Genomic DNA, 21,138 nt, shown 5'->3' with positions numbered 1-21,138 from the left:
TTTAGCATAGTGTCCAATACATAGTAAGTACTCAATAAATATTCCTTTTCTACTTCTTCCATGTGTCATTCTCTTTGTTACTTTTTTCCAGTTTCTGAACAAATACACAAAAATATTTTTTAAGATAATATGCTCCACTTGCTCTCCTAGTTTCATTTATGTTGTGAGGAATGTAAGTCTTCTAATTTATATGTTAAACTGATTTTTTGGAGTGTGACATAAGAGCCTAAACACCATGCTTGCTCCTTTTTTTTTAAAATGAGAGAATATGTTCTATACTCTAGGTGGCTAACCTGCAATGTGAACTTTAAAAAAATTTTTAAGTATAGTTGACACACAATGCTACATTAGTTTCAGGTGTACAGCATAGTGATTCAACAAGTTTGTAAGTTATGCTACGCTTACTACAAGTGTGTACCCACCGTCTCTTACCATATAATGCTATTATAATGTCATTGACCATATTCCCCATGCTGTACCTTTTATTCTCCTCATTTATTTATTCTAAAACTGGAAGCCTGCATCCCCCAATGCCCTTCACCCATTTTGCCTGTCCTTCCCTCTTGCAACCATCAGTTTCTTCTCTATATTTATGTGTCTGATTCTGGTTTTTGTTTACTCATTTGTTTTGTTTTGTTTTGTTTTTATATTCTTCATATGAGTGGAATCATAAGGTATTTGTCTTTCTCGGTTTGGATTATTTCACTTAGTGTTATATTCTCAAGGTCCATTCCTCTTGTCTCATATGACAAGACCTCATCCTTTTGTGACTATGTAATCTTCCATTTATATATATATGTGTGTGTGTGTGTATATATATATATGTATATATATATATATTTATATGTATATGTATACACACCCACCCACACATATCACATCTTTATCCATTCATCTATTAATGGACACTTAGGTTGTTTCCATTTTTTAGCTATTGTAAATAATGCCAAAAACATAGGGGTGAATATATGTTTTCAAATTAGTGTTGTTGTTTTCTTTGGATAAGTACCCAGTAGTGGAATTACTGGATCATGGGGTATTTCTATTTTTAATTTTTTGAGGAATCTCCATACTGTTTTTCATGGTGGCTACACCTATTTGCATTCCCACCAAGAGTGCACGAGGGTTCCTTTTTTTCCACATCCTTGCCAACACCTGTTGATTCTTGTGTTGTTGATTTTAGCCATTCTGACAGGTGTGAGGTGATATTGCATTGTAGTTTTGGTTTGCGTTTCCCTGATGAGAAGTGATGAGTATCTTTTCATGTATCTGTTGGCCATCTATAGGTCTTCTTTGAAGAAATGTCTGTTCATGTCTTCCACCCATTTTAATTGCATTGTTTGTTGCTTTGGCATTGAGATGTACAATTTTTTTTTTTTTTTAGATTTTATTTATTTAGTTGACAGAGATCACAAGTAGGCAGAGAAGCAGGCAGAGAAGCAGGCAGAGAGGGAGGAGGAAGCAGGCTCCCCGCTGAGCAGAGAGCCCGATGCGGGGCTCAATCCCAGGATCCTGAGACCATGACCTGAGCCGAAGGCAGAGGTTTTAACCCACTGAGCTACCCAGGCGCCCCGAGATGTACAAATTTTTTATACATTTAGGATCTTAACCTTTTATCAGATGCAAATGTCTTCTACCACTCAGTAGGTTGCCTTTTTGTTTTGATGATGGTTTCCTTTCATGTGCAAAAGCTATTTATTTTGATGTAGTCCCAATATTTTATTTTTGCTTTTGTTTCCTTTGCCTCAGGAGACATATCTAGAAAAATGTTGGTATGGCCGATGTCTGAGAAATTACTATTTGTATTCTCTTTTAGGGTTTTTATGGTTTCAGGTCTCACATTTAGGTCTTTAATCCATTTTTAGTTTATTTTTGTGTATGGTGGTGTAGTTCAGTTTCATTCTTTTGCATGTTGTTGTCCAGCTTCTCCAACATCATTTGTTAAAGAGACTGTCTTTTTCTGGATTGTATATTCTTGCCTCCTTTGTCATAGACTAATTGACCACATAAACATGCATTTATTTCTGGGCTCTCTAGTCTGTTCCATTAATCTCGTGTGTCTATTTTGTGTTGGTACTATACTAGTACTGTTTGTAGTATATCTTGAAATCAGGGATTGTGATAGGTCCAGCTTATTTCTTTCTCAGAATTGTTTGGGCAATTTGAGGTCTCTTAGGCTTCCAAACAATTTTTAGTATTGTTTATTATAGTTCTATGAAAAATGCTGTTGCTATTTTGGTAGTAATTGCATTGAATCTATAGATTTCTTTGGGTAGTATGGACACTGGACCAATACTAATTCTTCCAATCCATGAGCATGGAATATATTTCCATTTGTTAGTATCACCTTCTATTTCTTTCATCAGTGTTTATGGTTATCAAAGTTACAATGTGAATTTTTAAGGCACAACTATTTATTACCTGGAGCTTGCCTGTTTTTAGGTAAATTATATAAGTGTTCTGATTTTACTTTAAAATTATGAGGGTCTTTTATCTGGTGCTCTGCTGCAACTGAAACTGAGAGGAAATAATAAAGAGTAAATAGCATCCAATCTTAAGAAAATCTTTGTGAAAGTTACAAATCTGTGAGGGGTGTTAAAGAAGCACTGTGGAATTTCTTGAACTTGTATTGATTTGAGTACTGATTTGACCTGACACAGTGATATCCCAATGGGATTATAATGAAGAAAGTAAGAGCTAGAAAAGTGGAAAATGGTGCTGGTGGGAATAACAAGTAATAATTACTTTTCTTGGAGTTATCATAGCATTTTTGAACAGACATATATTTTGTATCCCTGTCATCTTTTGCATTGTTGTTTAAGCCTGTTAATATTTGTCTTTTCTCTCTACCCCCACTGATGCCACTTGTAAACTTTTGGGAAAGAATATGATTTAACCATCTAGAAGTGTCAGTGTTTGCCTAGCCTCTGGTACTTTGAATAATTGGTGGACGGATGAATGGTTGAATTTATGGATAGATAGCTGACAGTTTAGCGCTTAGAAAAGTATTCTAACTCTACTTGGTCAGTAGCATTCTCCTGCATTCCCTTGGGCTGCCCTAAAGGAACAGATAAAAGAAGTAAGTTCATGAATCCATTTCATTTTTGCTACTGATAAAGCATTTACCTTTTTGGAAAATTGATAAAATGTCCTTCGGCTGAAAAAATACACAAATGTATAGTACCTTATAAGGTATTATGTGTTGTCCAAATTAAGTTGTCTTATTTTGGATTTTCTCAAGACCCACTTTTGCTTAGCTATTGGCAGACCAGCTAAACTCAGGAAGTCTAACATTTTATTCTTTTATTTTTCTGGACGTAAGCAGAAAATGTTTGTTATTTCCAGGCATTTTGGCTCACTTTGGTTGGTAAAGGCTGACTTTAGAATTTGTTCATTGTTCTTATTCCGTTCGTTCTGGTCTTGCCATTTAAACACTTAGCTGCAAAAATTTTTAAATTAAAAAAAATTTCTTGCTGTTTAACACTTCCATATAAAAAGAGGCAAGGCACATTAGCCATGACAGAAGCAACAAAACAACAATCGATTGGATATATGGGTAAACAAAATGTGGCAAATATATATATGTGTGTGTGTGTGTATGTGTGTATATCTATATATATATATGAGACTGTTATTCAGCCTTAAAGAGGAAGGGCGTTCTGTCATTCGTATTAATATGGATGCAGACTGGGGGACATTATGCTAAGTGAAAATGTCCACAGTAAGATAAATACTATATGATTACATTTATGTGAAGTATTAAAAGTAGTCAAATTCATAGAAACAGAAAATAGATTGTTGGTTGCCAGGGTCTAGGAGGATCAGGAAAAGCAATGTTGTTGTTTAACGGCTATAGAGTTTCAGCTGCAAGGTGAAAAATTTGGGGATATCTGTTTCACAACAATGTGAATATACTTAACATTACTGAATTGTACACTTAAAAATGGTTAAGATGGCAAATTTTACATTACCTGCTTTTTTTAAAACCTCAGTTAAAAAAAGAAGAGGCAGAGAGCTGAAATTTGTATTAGTCAAGTATACTACTTGAAGAAATGTTTCTGTAGTATTTACTGGGCTAAGGTTTAGAATAAGATTCATGTATCTATACAGAGTACAGGGGGAAAAGAAACAAGAATAACATGGGGATTTTTTGTTTGTTGGTTTGGTTTGGTTTTTGTTTTTGTTTTTGTTTTTACATTTTCACCGTATTTTAACTAAGATTCATGAGATTCTTGACAGTTTTTAGCTAGACTGCTGTCAGATACCATAAATCTGGGCATGATATCAAAAAATTTCTTTCAAATTATTGTAAAGATGATTTTAGACTCTGAGCTGCTTTGTTTTGTTGGTTTTTTTCCACTGTTTTGGTAACTGCTGTTATGCATCTTTACTGAAACCTGAAAATGGATTGATGCTATAGCAATAAACAATCCAAGTGTTCCTTTATTTTCAGGAACATTGCAAGATGAACTCTTGGTGAAGACCATGGGTTTCTTGGTATTGATTTAATCAAAAGTCTTGCCAGTGTTTTTTGTGGGGTTTTTTTTAGCTCATTTGGAAACTTTTCTGTTGTTCCTTCTCAAAGGTTATTTAGATCAAAGCTGGGTGGTTTTGCCTATAACTTGGTAATTTGGAGACTATTTCTTCCCACTGGAGATGAAATGTGTCATATATACTATTTATTCTGATATAAACAATAAGAACATTGAGTATACTCTTTACACTATATTTTATATTATACAGTACAAACATATGGTCTGTTTATGTACAAGGGGAAAATTCACATTTTTTGGTGCCATTAAGAATTTATTTTTCCCGGGGCGCCTGGGTGGCTCAGTGGGTTAAGCCGCTGCCTTCGGCTCAGGTCATGATCTCAGGGTCCTGGGATCGAGTGCTGCATCGGGCTCTCTGCTCAACGGGGAGCCTGCTTCCCTCTCTCTCTCTCTCTTTGCCTGCCTCTCTGTCTACTTGTGATCTCTCTCTGTCAAATAAATAAATAAAAATCTTAAAAAAAAAAAAAAGAATTTATTTTTCCCAACTTCACTGAGATATAATAGCACATAACATTGTAAACTTAAGGTGTACAGTGTAGTGATTTGATATACTTATATATTGCAGAAAGACTACCACCATAGCTAACCACCTCCATCATGTCATGTAGATATCATTTCTTTTTTGTGTTGAGAACACTTAAGATCTATTCTCTAGCAACTTTCAAATATATAATGTAGTATTTTTATCTCTAATCACCATGCTGTACTTTAAATCCCTAGAACTTACTCATCTTATAACAGAAAATGGCAAGTAACTCTTTAGTTCAATTGAAAAGGAACTAGAAAGATAAGTTTTGCTTCTAAGAATATGTAATTCTTTTAGTTTTTGTAAGTACTAGGCTCTGTTGGAGATTTAAGATGAATTAGACCCCTACCCTTAAGATACTCACAGTGTAATGGAGAGAAATATCTTCACAGCCAATTATGACACAAAATAGAATCTAATAAATGCCATGCTAGAAAATTAAATGAATTCTGTGAGAATACAGAAGCAGCAGTTAATTCTGATGGCATGGTGGGGGGGGGGCATCACTTCATTGAATCTTGGAAGATAATGAGATTTAATTAAGTGAAGAAGGAGAAGAAGGATTTTACACGGAAAAAATATCTTGAATAAAAGCTGTAAGATTGAAAATGTATTGTTGTATCATCAGATGCTAAGACCAGGATAAAATGATGAAAAAATAACACTAGAAAATACTTGAGGCCTTGAGACTGTTAACAGTCTGGTCTTAATTGCTTTTGGTCAGGATAAAATTCATAAGCAAGCCCAGGACTAAGACTGGTACTCCCTGTGAACAATGACGTTGAAAAATTTCTTCTAGGTAAGGCCCTGAAATTAATACTTTAAATGGAAAGTGAGATTTTTTTTCACCTCATGCTTTAAAATGAGAAGTTGTGGCGATTCACAGACCTGTACCCCTGGGGATAAAAATACATTATATGTTTATTAAAATACATAAATTAATTTAAAAATGAAAAATAAAATAAAATGAGAAGTTGTCCTAAAGTTGAGTTTCTACAAAATCCTTACATCTTGTTAAAGTTAGTAAAACTTGAGCATATACAGTCACCTTCTCTGCTTTTCAATCACTAGGCATCAGTAGTCCACACTCTCCCAAGTGCATCATTGTACTTCTTGAGAAAAGTAGAATTACAGAAATGGAGGAGATCCAAGGTGTCATTCAGGTGCTGATGCTGGAAGTGAGGGGCCCAGGTGACAAGTGTGATAACCAACAGAAGCACCACAGGAGCACTGTCACTCTGGCCCCGAGCCCGTTGTTCTTCCTGCTATGCTATGCTATTCTACAGCATAGCAGAGCAACCAGCAAAGGGCTGACACCTCTGTACATGAACCCCACTCCAGTCCACGTATCCTTTCTTGTCATGTTTTAGCTTTCCTGTCTAATGCAGGTTATCTGGAACTCCAGAGATCCCTGGCTGCTTCTGGGTGTTACAGTTTAACAAGATTTTAGTAGAGTTATTAACCCATCCCTGTTAATCTGCTGTTTTAACATCAGCCACATCCTTATATAAAAAATGGAAGTGATGGAAAATTTGAGGCAGATTTTAAGTCAGGGCACTCCTCTTCACCCAGAGTCTGTTAGACTTTTTCTAATTGTGATGCTTTCAGTAAATGTTTATCTTTGAGACATTGATACTCTTTTAATTCTGGTAGTGGTTTAAAAAAACCACATTCACCCCTTTACCTTTACCTCAGTGTTCTCCTTAGGTCTATTACATTGACAGTTTTTCTAGAAAACACTTAAAGAGATACTTAGTTGTAATATATAGCATGGCAAGTCTTTGGAGAACTACCAAAAATGACAGTAACAATACCCCAATCTTCATGTGCTTAAGCATATCAGCTTCTATCTAATTTTTATTATTGTAAGTTTAATATCCTTAAGAATAATAATCAGTTATTATTTTTTTTCACTATTGTGGTTGAAACCATGTATCTATATGTCCAAAATAAGTTGAAACATATCTAGTTATCCAGTAGAAAGTTTTTAAAAATTGTGTATCCACCAAAATGATTAGTAACTTGATGTCAAACATCTGGATATTTGAAAGTACCTAAGCAATTCCTGTAAGATTTTTCATTTTATCCAAAATACTGATTTGTAGATACACATGGTTGGATAATTGTTGGTGTATAATCGTCTAGAACTTTCATTTAGGAAATATTATGTTCTGTTAGTGCTTTTGAGTAGAAATGACTAACTCATTGACTGGATTATAAGTGGCACTCTTAATAAACTCTGCAGTGAGAGAGAGAAAAGATGGAAGTCAACATCCATAATGTAAATTGAATACCTGGAAACACCAACATCAGTAGTTCTTAAGAAGGAAACATTGCCAGGGGTGGGGCCAGGTACAAAAGCAATTCTGGAAATCTTTGTTTCCACTGCCTCATCTCAGTTCTAAGAAACATTAGGAGCTTTATTATTGAATGTTATCTCTAAAAAACATCTTCCAGCTTTTCATTTCCATTAAATTTTCATTCAAACATATCAATGTATAAGTCAATTGCAGTAGATTCATAGATAGGACAGTACACATTGGGAAACTTCTACACCTTTTGAAATGGTTATTAAATTTGGCCTCCAGCATTTGCTTTCAGTAATAGTTTTTTTTTTCTTTTGCATAGAACCACATAAGGCGGAATTTCCCAGCATGTCAGCATTTTTTATTGCAAAATAATAGTAAGTTAAGGACATAATATTTGTGTAGAATGTGTGTAGACATGATTGGGCAATGTGATCTAGCGATACTGCAATTAGGAACGTTCAGGCCTGGGTGAACAGTCAGATTCTACGGGTATGGATGAATCAAATGATGACAGCCCAAGGAGAGGTTACAAATGAAGTATTTCATCACTCTTCATCTACTTAAGCCTTTTATTAATGATTTAGCTTAGGACAGAAGACTTTATCCTTATGAAAGTAGTTAATGAAACAAAGATGAGAAGAATAGTATGTTGAATAGCAAATGTTTCTTTTTATTCTATCATAAGTGAGAAAAATAAATGGAGAACTAGCAGATATTTATAGTGAGGAATCAGGAACAGAAAGACCTGGTTTAATAGCCATACGTTAAAAAAAACAAAAACAAAAACAAAAACAAAAACTAGAGAATTTTAGCCAGTTGCAAGTTCAGTGTAAACCAACAGTGTTACTGTGAAAACTAAAATCTTACTCTGCATAATAAAAAACATTGGTATGGTTATTTATAGTTGACAAGGTACTTTTTTTTTTAAGATTTTATTTATTTATTTGTCACAGATATCACAAGTAGGCAGAGAGGCAGGCGGGGGGAGGGAAGCAGGCTCCCTGCCAAGCAGAGAGCCTGATGTGGGGCTCCATCCCAGGACCCTGAGATCATGACCTGAGCCGAAGGCAGAGGCTTAACCCTCTGAGCCATCCAGGTGCCTCAGGTACTTTTTTTAGTATATGTGCTGCCGAAGCGAGCACTCAGGTACTTTTTTTAAAAGTTGGATTTCTTGAGGCACAACTTATATAGTGTAGAATGCATCCGTATGAGTATAGTGTTACGGGTTTTGACAGAATTCATCACCACCACCACCACCACAGTTAAGACACAGACAATTTCCATTATTCCAGACAGTTGCTTGTGTCCCTTTTAGTCAACCCCTACCCTCACCCCAGTCCCTGGTAACCATTATTTTTGACCCCATATTTTTGCAAAGTGTTTTTCATGTATCTTTTAAAAAATTCAATTCTCAAAAGATCCCTACAACATTAATATTGCCAACATGTCTATTTTATAAAGGAAGAAATGAGGGTTCAGTTAAGCAGCTTTAAGTGGTGGAGCCAGGTACTGAACCCTTATATTCTAACTCAGAATCTGAAATGCTTCCCTTGACCCTTCCTCCTGGACCTTTCTCCGAGAGTCCCACTTTTATCTGTATTGTTCACTCACCCCCAATGGATCCCGTATTCAAAGCCAATATTAAACTTTAATAGTAACTTACTAGAGGAGGGACTAGAGGATGGTTGTTCAGTCTATTTTTTTTTTATTGTTTCCCCAAGGAGACCTCTTAGATTTTTTCTTTCCCTAATCACTTCTCTCCTATCCCCCCTAAATTTTAACATCATGAATATGCTGTATATCTCTGTGTGTACCGTATGTATCTGTATTTTAACATCATGAATATGCTGTATATCTCTGTGTGTACCGTATGTATCTGTACTTTGTACTCTTAAAAAGAGTAAGTTCTTTCATCTACTCTAAGAACCATTTTGTCCAAACTGGGGACAGTATCACTCCCATTGAGAATGCTTAGACTGAGCAATAGTCTTCAGCCTTTGTCCCATCTGATATGCATAACACGTAACCCTTGAGTATGAGACACATCACTACACTGAAAATTTTATAGTAAACACCACATCACACTTTTGGCATGATATTCATGAAAGTGTCTTCAGAACATGTAGAGAAGTAAAATCAGCTCTTAAACTTCAAATTTACTTAACAGGAAGTTCAAATATGGCTTATTTTTAAAATAATTCTTTTGACGTTTGCTTTTAATCTAGATCTAAACTTCATATAATAAAGGAAATAAGGTAGCTCTAGGGGCACCTGGATGGCTCACTTAGTTAAGCATCTGCCTTCAGCTCAGGTCATGATCTCAGGGTCCTGGGATTGAGCAGGCTTCTCCCTCTCCCTCTCCTCCCATTCGTGCTTGCTCTGTCTTTCTAGTGCTCTCTCTCTCTCAAATAAAGTCTCTTTAAAAAGGAGGGGGGGATAAGGTATTTCTGTTGGAGAATAAACAATCTTTTGTTAAGTGCTGTGATGCCAATAATGCAGAGCTTTAACATGTTGGTAAGGTGAATATGATTATTGCAAATCTATCTTGCCTCATCACTATCTGACTTTCATCAAGCAGTCATAACTCAGGAGTCATGATAACCAGATGTCAGTGTTCTCAGTTGTCTTATGCGTAATGTAGAGGTAGATGCATTTCCTTTTTTTGTGAATGTTTTTTATTGTGGTAAAATACGTATAACTAAAATTTACCATCCTAATACTTTTTTAAGTGAACAATTCAGTGATATTAAATACATTAACACTGTTGTGCAGCCATCACCAACATCCATCCCCAAGTTTTTTTCATCTTGTAAAACTGAAACTCTGTACTCATTAAATAGTAACTCCTCACCCCGGCCCTAACCCTGCCAACTGCCATTATACTTTGTCTTTCTGATTTTGACTACCCCAGGTACTTCTTGTTAGAGGAATTATACAGTATTTCTTTTTATGGCTAGTTTATTTTATATAAAATAATCCCCTCAATGTTTATTCGTATTATAGTGCATTGCAGAATTTTCTTCCATTTTTAAGTCTGCATAATTTTCCATCTTATGTCTATACCACATTTTGCTTATTTATTTAGCCATAGATAGTTGGATTGCTTCCACATTGAATAATGCTATTATGAACGTGGATGTACAAAAATCTCTTTCAGACCTTGCTTTCAGGTTTTTTGGGGTATATGTCCAGAAGTGGAATTTGTGGATAATATGGTAATTCTATTTTTAATTTGTTGAGGAACTGCCATACTTTTTCTCATAGTGGCTATACTTTTATATTCCCACCAACAGTGCAGAAGAGTTACAGTTTCTCTACATCCTCACCAACACCTGTCGTTTTCTGGTTTTTTGATAGTAGCCATTCTAATGGGTGTGAGGCGATAGCTCATTGTCATTTTTATTTGCATTTTCCCTAATGATCAGTGATGCTGAACAGCTTATTGGCTATTTGTATATCTTGTGCTTATTGGATATTTGTATATCTTCCTTGGAGAAATGTCTGTTCAAGTCTTTTACCAATTTTTAAATCAGATTTCTTTTTTGTTAAAATTTAGGAGTTCTCCATATAATTTGGATATTTGTTCCTTATTAAATATATGATTTACATGTATTTTCTCCCATTCTGTGGGTTATCTATTTAACTCTGTAGATAGTGTCATAATGCACAAAATTTTTAAATTTTCCTGATGTCTCATTTGTCTATTCTTTTGTTGCCTGTGCCATACATGTCATAGCCAAGAAATCATTGACAAAATCAATGTCATGAAGTTTTTGCTTTTTGTGTTTCTTACAAGACTTTTATCGTTTTGGAATTTTGGTCCATTTTGAATTAATTTTTGTATAAGATGTTAGGTAACAGAATAACTTCGTTCTTTTGCATGCAAATATCCAGCTTTTGCAGTAGTATTTGTTGAAAGATAGTCCATTTTGATTTCAGTGGTATTAACACCCTTGTCAAAACTGATTTGACTATATAAACAAAGATTCCTTTCTGGGCTCTCTGTTGTATCCATTTGTCTGCCTTGATGCCAATACCTCACTGTTTTGATGACTGTAGCTTTGTAGTAAATGTTGAAATCAGTAAATGTGAGTCTTCTATTTTTGTTCTTTATTGAGCTTGTTTCAGCTATCAGGGATCACTTGAAATTCCATATGAATTTTAGGATGGGCTTTTTCTATTTCTGCAAAAAAAAAAAAATACTGTTGCAATTTTGATAGAGATTGCATAGAATCTGTAGATTGCTTTGGCTAATATTTGCCTTTTAATGATACTAAGTCTTCTAATCTACGAACTCAAGATGTATTTCTAGTTATTTGTTTTTTAATTTCCTTCACCAGCATTTTGTAGTTTTCATTGGATAAGTATTTCACCTCCTTGGTTAAATATAGTCCTAAGTATTTTATTCCTTTTGATGCTATTGCAGATGAAATAGTTTTGTGATTTCCTTTTCAGATAGTCCATTGTTTACAGAAATGCAGTTGATTTTTATCTGTTGACTTTGTATCCTGCTACCTTTCTTAATTTGGTTTTTAGGTCTAACACGTTTTTGTGTAAGCTTTGGGGATCTTAAGATCATATTATCTGCAGACAGAGGTAATTTTACTTTTTGCTTTCCAGTTTGAATGTCTTTAATTTCTAATTTCTGTGGCTAGAACTTCCAGTACTATGTTGAATAATGAAAAGCAGGCATCCTTGTCTTGTTCCTGCTCTTAAATTAAAAGTTTTCATTTTTTCACCTTTGAATATGATGTTTGCTAAGGGCTTTTCATATATGGCTTTTATTGTATTAAGATATTTTTCTGTTTTTGCTAGTTTATTGAGTGTTTCTTATGATGCAAGGGTGTTGAATTTTGTCAGATGTTTTTTCTGCATCAATCAAGATGTCCATCTGGAATTTTTTCCTACTTTCTGTTGCTGTGGCTTATTACATTGATGGATTTTTGTAGTTGAACCATCTGTACATTCCAGGAGTAAATCCTATGTGGTCATGCTATATAACCCTTTTAACATGCTGTTGAATTCTCTATGATAGTATCTTGTTGAGAATTTTTTTTTTTTTAAAGATTTTATTTATTTATTTGACAGAGACAGAGATCACAAGTAGGCAGAGAGGCAGGCAGAGAGAGAGGAGGAAGCAGGCTCCCCGCTGAGCAGAGAGCCCGATGCGGGGCTCGATCCCAGGACCCTGGAATCATGACCTGAGCCGAAGGCAGAGGCTTTAACCCACTGAGCCACCCAGGCGCCCCTTGTTGAGAATTTTTGCATCATTGTTCATAAGGTGTTTTGGTGTATAGTTTTATTATAGTAGTCTTTGTTTGGCTTTGACATAGGTCATGTTGGTCTCACAGAATGAGTTAAGTGTTTTCTCCTTCTCAGTTTCTTGGAAATGTCTGAGAAATACTGGTATTAGTTTAAGTGTTTGGTAAAATTTACCAGTGAAGCCATCAGGTCCAGGGCATTTCCTTTGGGAAATTTTTGATTATTGATTCAGTCTTCTTATAGGTCTAGTCAGATTTTCTATATCTTCATGATTCTGTCTTGGTAGGGTAGTGTTTCTAGAAATTTGTCCATTTCATTTGGGTTATCCAGTTTGTTGGTGTACAAATATCATCGTATACTCTTATAATTCTTTTTTATTTCTATAGAATCAGTAGTAATATCCCCACTTTAATTTCAGATTTTAACAATTTGAGCACCCCTTTCTCTTTTTTCAGTTCATTTAGTTAAAAGTTTGTCAATTTTGTTGATCTCAAAGAAGCAACTTTTGGTTTCATTGATATTTCTGCTATTTCTCTATTTCACTTATCTCTGCTCTAATCTTTATTATTTCTCTCTTTCTGCTAGCTTTGTGTTTAATTTTTTTCTTTCCTAGTTCTTTAAGTTGTAAAGTTAGGTTTTTTTTTAATTTGATATCTTTCTTACATTTTAATGTGTTTACAGCTATAATTTCTTCCTTAGGCTTAGTTTTGCTGCATCCCATAAATTTTGGTTTTGTTGTGTTTTCATTTTCATTCATCTCTAAATATTTTCTAATTTTCCTTTAAATTTATTTTTTGTTCCATTGATTGCTTAAACATGATTCCACAATTTTGTGAATTTTCCAATTTTCTTGATGTTATTATTTCTAACTTCATCCCATTGTGGTCCAAGAAGTTACTTTGTAAAATGAATATCTTTTGAAATATATTGAGATTAATTTGTGGCCTAACATATGGTATATCCTGGAAAATGTCCCATGTACACTTGAGGAAAGTGATTAATCTGATTGGTGTTGGGTAAAATAGTCTGTGTGTGTCTGATCTAGTTTGTTTGTTGTTTTTAAGTGCTCCATTTCATATCTTCTGTTTGGTTGTTATATCCATTGTTGGGAGTAGGGTATTGAACTCATGAACTATTGTAGACTGTTTATTTCTACCTTAAATTCTGTCCATTTTTTTCTTCATATATTTTGATGGTCTGTCATTAGCTGTGTAAGTGTTTATAATTGTTATATCTTCTTGCTGTATTGAAACTTTTATTAATATATAATGACTTTCTTTGTCTCTTTTAAACTTTTTTTATTTTAAGTTTATTATGTATAATATTACTATAGCCACCCATGCTCTCTTTCACTTACTATGCATGGATTATCTTTCCCTGTCCTTTTACTTTTAACCTGTTTGTGGCTTTGAATCCCAAGTGAGTCTGTTGTAGACAGAATATAGTTAGACAACGTGTTCTTATTCATTCTACCAGTCTCTACCTTTTGGAGAATTTAATCCATTTACATTTAAAGTAATTACTGGTAAGGAGGGACTTGTGTCATTGTGCTATAGGTTTTCTATGACCTTACAGTATTTTTGTCCTTCATTTACTGCGTTACTATTTTCTTATGTATTTAGTTAAATTTTTTTGCAGTATAATGTTTAAATTCTCTTCACATTCTCTTTTGTTTACATTCTATAGGTATTTCCTTTGTGGTTACCATGAGGATTACATCTAACATCCTAAACTTATAACACTAATAATTTGAATAAGTATCAGCTTTACTTCAATAACATACAAAAACTGCTCCAGGGTGCCTGACTAGCTCAGCTAGTAGAGCGTGTAGCTCTTGATCTCAGGTTCATGAGTTTGAGCCACATGTTGGGCCTAGAGATTACTTAAAAAACAGAACAAATTAAAACTCTGTTATCTTATAGCTCCATCCATATCTCTTTCAGTTATTGATGTCATGAAATTATATCTTTATATATTTTGTGCCCCAAAACATAAGTAACATTTTTTTTACATTTTTCACATATTTGTCTTTTTTTATGTAGATGTAATTGACATTATGTTACTTTTAGGTGTATAGCATAATCATTCAATATATTTGTACATTGTAAAATGATTACCACAATAAGTCTGAGTTAACATCCATCACTATACATACCTACAAATGTTTTTTTCTATGATGAGAACTTTTAAGATATTCTATTAGCAACTTTCAAATATACAATACAGTATTATTAACTATAGTCATTATGCTGTACATTACGTCCCCGGGACATTTATTTTATAACTGGAAGTTTGTACCTTTAGACAACTTTCACCCACTTTGCTCATCCCTCACTACCTCTGACAATCATCAATTTGTTCTCTGTATCTATGACTTCAGTTTTTGTTTTGTTTCTTGAATATTTGTTTTAGATTCCACATATACATGAAATTTTTTGCGGTATTTGTCTTTCTCTGACTTATTTTATTTGGCATAGTGCCTTCAAGGTCATCCATGTTGTTAACAAAAGGCAGGATTTCCTTCCTTTTTAAGGCTGAATAATATTCCTTTGTCTGTGTATGCCATATCTTTTTTTTTTTTTTTTCAGTTAGCCAACATAAGTAGTACATCATTAGTTTTTGATATAGTGTTAAGCGATTCATCAGTTTCATATAACACTCAGTGCTCATCACAGCACATGCCCTCTTAATACCCACAACCTGGGCACCCCATCTCCCCACCGCCTCCTCTCTGCAATTCTCAGTTTGTTTCCCAGAGTTCAGAATTTCTCATGGTTTGCCTCCCTCTCTGATTTCTTCCCGTTCGGTTTTCCCTCCCTTCCCCTGTGGTCCTCCATGCTATTCCTTATGTTCCACATATGGGGGAAACCATATAATAATTACCTTTCTCTGCTTGACTTATTTCACTTAGCATAATCCCCTTCAGTTCCATCCATGTCGATGCAAATGGTGGGTATTCATCCCTTCTGATGACACAGTAATATTCCATTGTATATATGAACCACATCTTCTTTATCCACTCATCCTTGATGGACATTTAGGTCTTTAATCCATTTTGAGTTTGTTTTTGTGTATGCTATAAGAAAGTGGTCCAGGTTCATTCTTTTTTATGTAGCTCTCCAGTTTTCTCAACACCATTTGTTGAAGAGACTGTCTTTTTTCCATTGGATATTCTTTGTAGCTGTGTCAAAGATTAATTGACCCATAATCTTGGGTTAATTTCTGGGTTTTCTATTCTGACCCATTGATCTATGTTTCTGTTTTTTTGTGCCAGTACCATATACTCTTTTGATTACTACAACTATGTAATATATCTTGAAGCCTGGAATTGCTTTTCTTTTCTTTTTCAAGATTGCTTTGGCTATTTGGGGTCGTTTGTGGTTCCATACAAATTTTAGGATTGTTTGTTCTAGTTCTGTGAAAAATGTTGTTGATATTTTCATAGAGATTGCATTAAACATGTGATTGCTTTGGGTGTTATAGGCATTTTAATAATACTCTTCCAGTCCATGAACATGGAATATCATTCCTTTCCTTGTGTCATCTTCAATTCCTTTGATCATTGTTTATAGTTTTCAGAGTACAGGTCATTCACCTCTTTGGTTAGGTTTATTTCTAGGTATCGTATTATTTTGGGTGCACTTATAAATGGGATTGTTTTCTTAGTTTCTCTTTCTGCTGCTTCACTATTGGTGTATAGAAATGCAACAGATCTCTGTGCATTAATGTATCCTGTGACCTCACTGAATTAGTTTGTCAGTCCTAGCTGGGTTTTTTTGTTTTTTTGTTTTTTGGTGGAGTCTTTTGGATTTTCTTTATATAGTATCATGTCATCTACAAATAGTGAAAGTTTTACTTTTTCCTTCCAATTTGGGTGCCTTTAATTTCTTTTTGCTGTCTGATGATGTGACCAGGACTTCTAGTACTATATTGAATAAAAGTGGTGAAAGTGGACTTCCTTGTCTTATTTCTCACCTTAGGGGAAAGGCTCTCAGTTTTTCCCCATTGAAGATGATGTTTGCTGTGGGTTTTTCAGAAGTCTTTTTTTTTTTTTTTTAAGTGTAATCTTCTCCCCCAACTTGGGCTTTAATCCATGACCCCAAGATCAAGAGTCACACACTTCACTGACTGAGTCAGCCAGGCACCCCAGTCAAAAGTGCTGTGGGTCTTTTATATACAAACTTTATTTTGTTGCATTATGTTTTTTCTAAATCTACTTTTTTGAGGTTTTTTTTTTTTTTATCATGAATGGATGTTTTACTTTGTTAAATGCTTTTCTGAGTCTATTGAAATGAGTATATAGTTCTTATTCTTTCTTATATTGATGTGATGTACCAAGTTGATTGATTTGTGAATATTGAACCACCCTTGAAACCCAGGAATAATCCCACTAGATCATGGAGAATTGTTTTTTTAATGTATTGTTGGGTTTGGTTTGCTAGTACTTTGTTGAGAATTTTTGCAACTATGTTCGTGAGAGATATTGGCCTATAGTTCTTTTTTTCTTGTGGTGTCTTTATATGGCTTAGGTATCAGAGTTATGCTGGCCTCATAGAATGAACTTGGAAGTTTTCCTTCTTTTTCTATTTTTTGGAATAGTTTGAGAAGATAGGTATTAACTCTTCTTAAATATTTGGTAGAATTTGCCTGTGAAGCTGTGTGGTCCTGAACTTCTGTTTGTTGGGAGTTTTTTGATTACTGATTCAGTTTCTTTTCTGGTAATCAGTCAGTTCAAAGTTTTATTTCTTCCTGCTTCAGTTTTGGTAGGTTGTGTGTTTCTAGGAATTTATCCATTTTTTTCTAGGTTGTCCAATTTGTTGGCATGTAATTTTTCATAATATTCTCTAACAATTATTTGTATTTCTGTGGTGTCAGTTGTTATTTCTCCTCTTTCATTTGTGATTTTGTGAGTCCTCTACCCTCCGCACCCCCCATTTGGATGGGTCTGTATAAAGTTTTATCTATTTTGTTGATCTTTTCTAGCTTTTCTAGCTCCTTGTTTCATTGATCTATTCTATTGTTTTTGGTGGGTTTTTTTTGTTTTTGTTTGTTTGTTTTTAGGTTTTTTTTTTTTTAAGATTTTATTTACTTATTTGACAGACAGAGATCACAAGCAGGCAGAGAGAGAGAAGGAAGCAGGCTCCCCACTGAGCAGAGAGCCCGATGTGGGACTCAATCCCAGGACCCTGGGATCATGACCTGAGCTGAAGGCAGAGGCTTTAACCCACTGAGCCACCCAGGCGCCCCTGTTTTTAGTTTTTACATCATTTAAATCTCCTCTAATCTTTATTATTTCCTTCCTTCTGATGGTTTTAAGGTTTTGTTTGTTGTTCTTTTCGTAGTGCCTTTAGGTGTAGGGTTAGGTTGTTTATTTGAGATTTTTCTTGCTTATTGAGGTAAGTCTGTATTGCTATAAACTTCCCTCTCAGAACTACCTTTGTTGCATCCTACAGGTTTTGAGCAATAGTGTTTTAATGTACTTTTTTCTTTCTTTTATTTCCTAGTTGACTCAGTGACAGTTCTGATATCCAGTCTGGCAAATGTAGGGAATCTCTTGACTAGGTTTCAAGCCCTGGAAATACTCCTCCATGGCTTTCAACTTCACACTCTTGTTTTTTTATTCTGCTCTCTGAGTCATCCACCATTTTTAATGAAAGGCAGCACATATTTGAAACTTACATGATATTTACATTATACGAGTTTTATGGTTTCAAGTCTTACATTCAAATCTTTAATGCATTTTAAGTTAATTTTGTGTGTGGTGTGAGGTAGTGGCTCAGTTTCATTCCTTTGCACATAGCTGTTCAGTTTTTCCATCATTTATTGAAGAGACTGTCCTTTCCCCCATTTTATGTTCTTGACTCCTTTGCCATGGATTAATTGACCATAAAAGTGTGGGTTTTATTTCCAGACTTAACACACAGGGAAGGCCATGTGAAGATGGAGCAGAGAGAACTTTAAGATGCTGGCCTTGACTGAAAATTGAGGTGATACAGTTATAGCCAAGGAATGCTACCAGTTAGTGTGGCCCTGCTTATAACTTAATTTCTACCCCACGATACTGATTGTACTCTGCTGGCCTCCAGAATTATGAGAGAATAAATTTCTGTTGTCTCAAGCAGCAGTACATGATAATTTGTTACAGCAGCCACAGGAAACTATATAGATGGGTATTAACACCTCAGTGTTGCTTTTTAAATGCATTTTCACTGATTATTCAATGAGGTTGAGTATCTTTGCATCATAAGATTATTGATGTGCACCTGTTTTCTTCTATGAGTTTTTCAACTCCTGCCCTTTCTTTTTTTGTTGTTTTTTTTTAAAATTTACTTCCTTATTGAGTAGTAGGAATTCTTTGCATAGTCTTACCATTAATGTCCATGTTACCGAAGAGATACTCATGTCTGTAGCTTGTGTTTCTACCTTATTTATGATGTCTTCTGCATTCAGAAGATCTTTTGCACATTTTATTTTCCATTAGGAAATTTTTAAGCATACCCGAAAGAGAAAATAGTATATAGTATAATAAATCTTCTATGTACCCATAACTCTGCTTCAACAGTAATCAGTATTTTTTTTCTGGAAGTATTCATATTTTTCATTAAGTTTTGTACTTTTTGTGCACTAAAAAGTCCTTCAGTAAAGATTGTGTTGCTTTTGTTTCTGCAGCTATTTCTATCATGATAAAACATTCATTCTTTTTGTTATAACACTTGTTTTTAATCACTTTTGCATTTTAATCACTACACTTATGTGTAGCAATTTCTAATATATACAAAGCATTATGGCACCCATGTTAATCTATACCTTCTTCCTGAACATGTACTTTCTTATTAAGCACAAGCTATTGATGCAGATCTTGTCCCAGAAACATCATACATGTCACTGTAGAGCTTGTTAAAAATTGCATGTGTCCTTATAAGAAGGTTGATCAATCATATAGGAGATGTCAAAATATATGCCTGAGTCAGCTATGCTATCATATTTTGTTTTTATGAAATAATTCCTCTCATTTTTTCCTCCTTATTTCTAGTGTGCCACCTGGGCTTGAAGGCATGAAAGAACAAGACATCTGCAACAAGATAATGGCTAAATTACTAGAAAATTATAATACTCTGTTTGAAGTAGAGTATACAGAAAATGATAACCAGAGATGTGAAAACCTGGCTAGGCTTATCATAGTAAAGGTAAGTAACTTTGGCATATAATCTTCAGTATTGCTTATATTTTGAATGGAAGTATTTTATTTAAATTATTCTTTATCATAAAAATGTCATGGACATATTTTAGATTATTATTCCTGTGTTTGTTGAATACTGTTGTGAAATATGTCCTCTGTATCAAGTATTTAACTGATCTATATTCCTCTAAAGTTGGAGGTTAATTGCAAATTAATGTTTCCTTGCTGCTGTAAAATCATCTCAAAATCACTTATGTGAGCCCACTGCTCACTGATTTTTATAGAAGTCTGGTGTTACAGCAAGGATTCATGCTTATGGCTGTGTTCAGGAGTGCTGTCTTACTGAGTAGATTGCAAATTATATAATATTACTGTGTCTTTTTGTCGCTCTTGCATCTGGCACACTTTCAAGTTCAACCTCAGATTTTAAGTCCCACATATATAGTCCCTGGCAACTATCATCGGTAAAGGAGAATATTTTTATAAGCTGTAAAGGAATCCCTGACAATACTTACCTCTACCTTTTTATACATTGGCTGATCATTTATAACCTATCCTTTACACATTAGGGAAATACATGTATGTCTCTAAAGAGAGTCTGAGGATAAACCAAATCAAATTCTCCAGGGAAGGCATCTTATTTCTTTCTCATTTATATTTGAGGCAAATCATGATGGAGTGGATATGGGAGGTTCCCTCAGGAGGTTTCCTGAAACGCATGTTCACAGACTGCATTATACCAGTTGACTCATATGGCAATGAACGATAAAGCCCAAGCACTTGTTTTGATCATTGAAGGGGTGTTTTCATCTCTTCTTTCAGTTGAGACCATGACTTTGAAGAAGAAATAATAGGTAAAGAGTATCAAGTAGCACCTTTCCAAAAAAGCAAAAGAAGATCAAAAACTAGGTTTTCTTAACCAGGGCTTATGTTGTTAATACAACAGGCTCCCCATAAAGAGTATAATACATCTGCAAGGAAAGCATTTACCTGGAATCTTCCCAAACTGATAAAGAGAACTCTAAACTAAAATTTGAGGTAAGGGAAGAATAATGCACAGTTAAAATGACAAAATGAGATAAAAGTATAACCTAAGTTGGAGGCAGCACAATGGCTGAGAGAATGTGTCAGTGATTCACAAGAGAAAATATGGGGAAAGAATACACCAGTTTTGCTACCAAAAAATTAAATAAATTTTTTTAAATAGAAAAAAAATATCTTTAATTTGTTCCTCTAGTTCCTGTAGTACTACTTTCCAAAGGTCTTTTTTTTTAAATATTAAAAAGTAATTAACTTTGTTTCAGCTGT

The 21,138-nt window shown here is 34.4% G+C and overlaps 1 protein-coding gene across 1 annotated transcript in view; it reads left to right on the top strand.

Moving 5' to 3' along the window:
• Positions 1–21,138, top strand: part of FAM13A (family with sequence similarity 13 member A) — a 325,186-nt gene that overhangs the window by 105,668 nt on the left and 198,380 nt on the right. Inside the window, exon 5 of the mRNA XM_080797468.1 lies at positions 19,684–19,837. Within this exon, the coding sequence (XP_080653594.1) occupies positions 19,684–19,837 (154 nt within the window). The remainder of the gene's footprint in view (positions 1–19,683; positions 19,838–21,138) is intronic.

This window comes from Martes martes, assembly GCF_963455335.1.
Source record: "Martes martes genome assembly, chromosome: 2".
NCBI lineage: Eukaryota > Metazoa > Chordata > Mammalia > Carnivora > Mustelidae > Martes > Martes martes.
The sequence above is the reverse complement of the archived record's forward strand: the minus strand, read 5'-3'. Positions and strand labels throughout refer to the sequence as shown.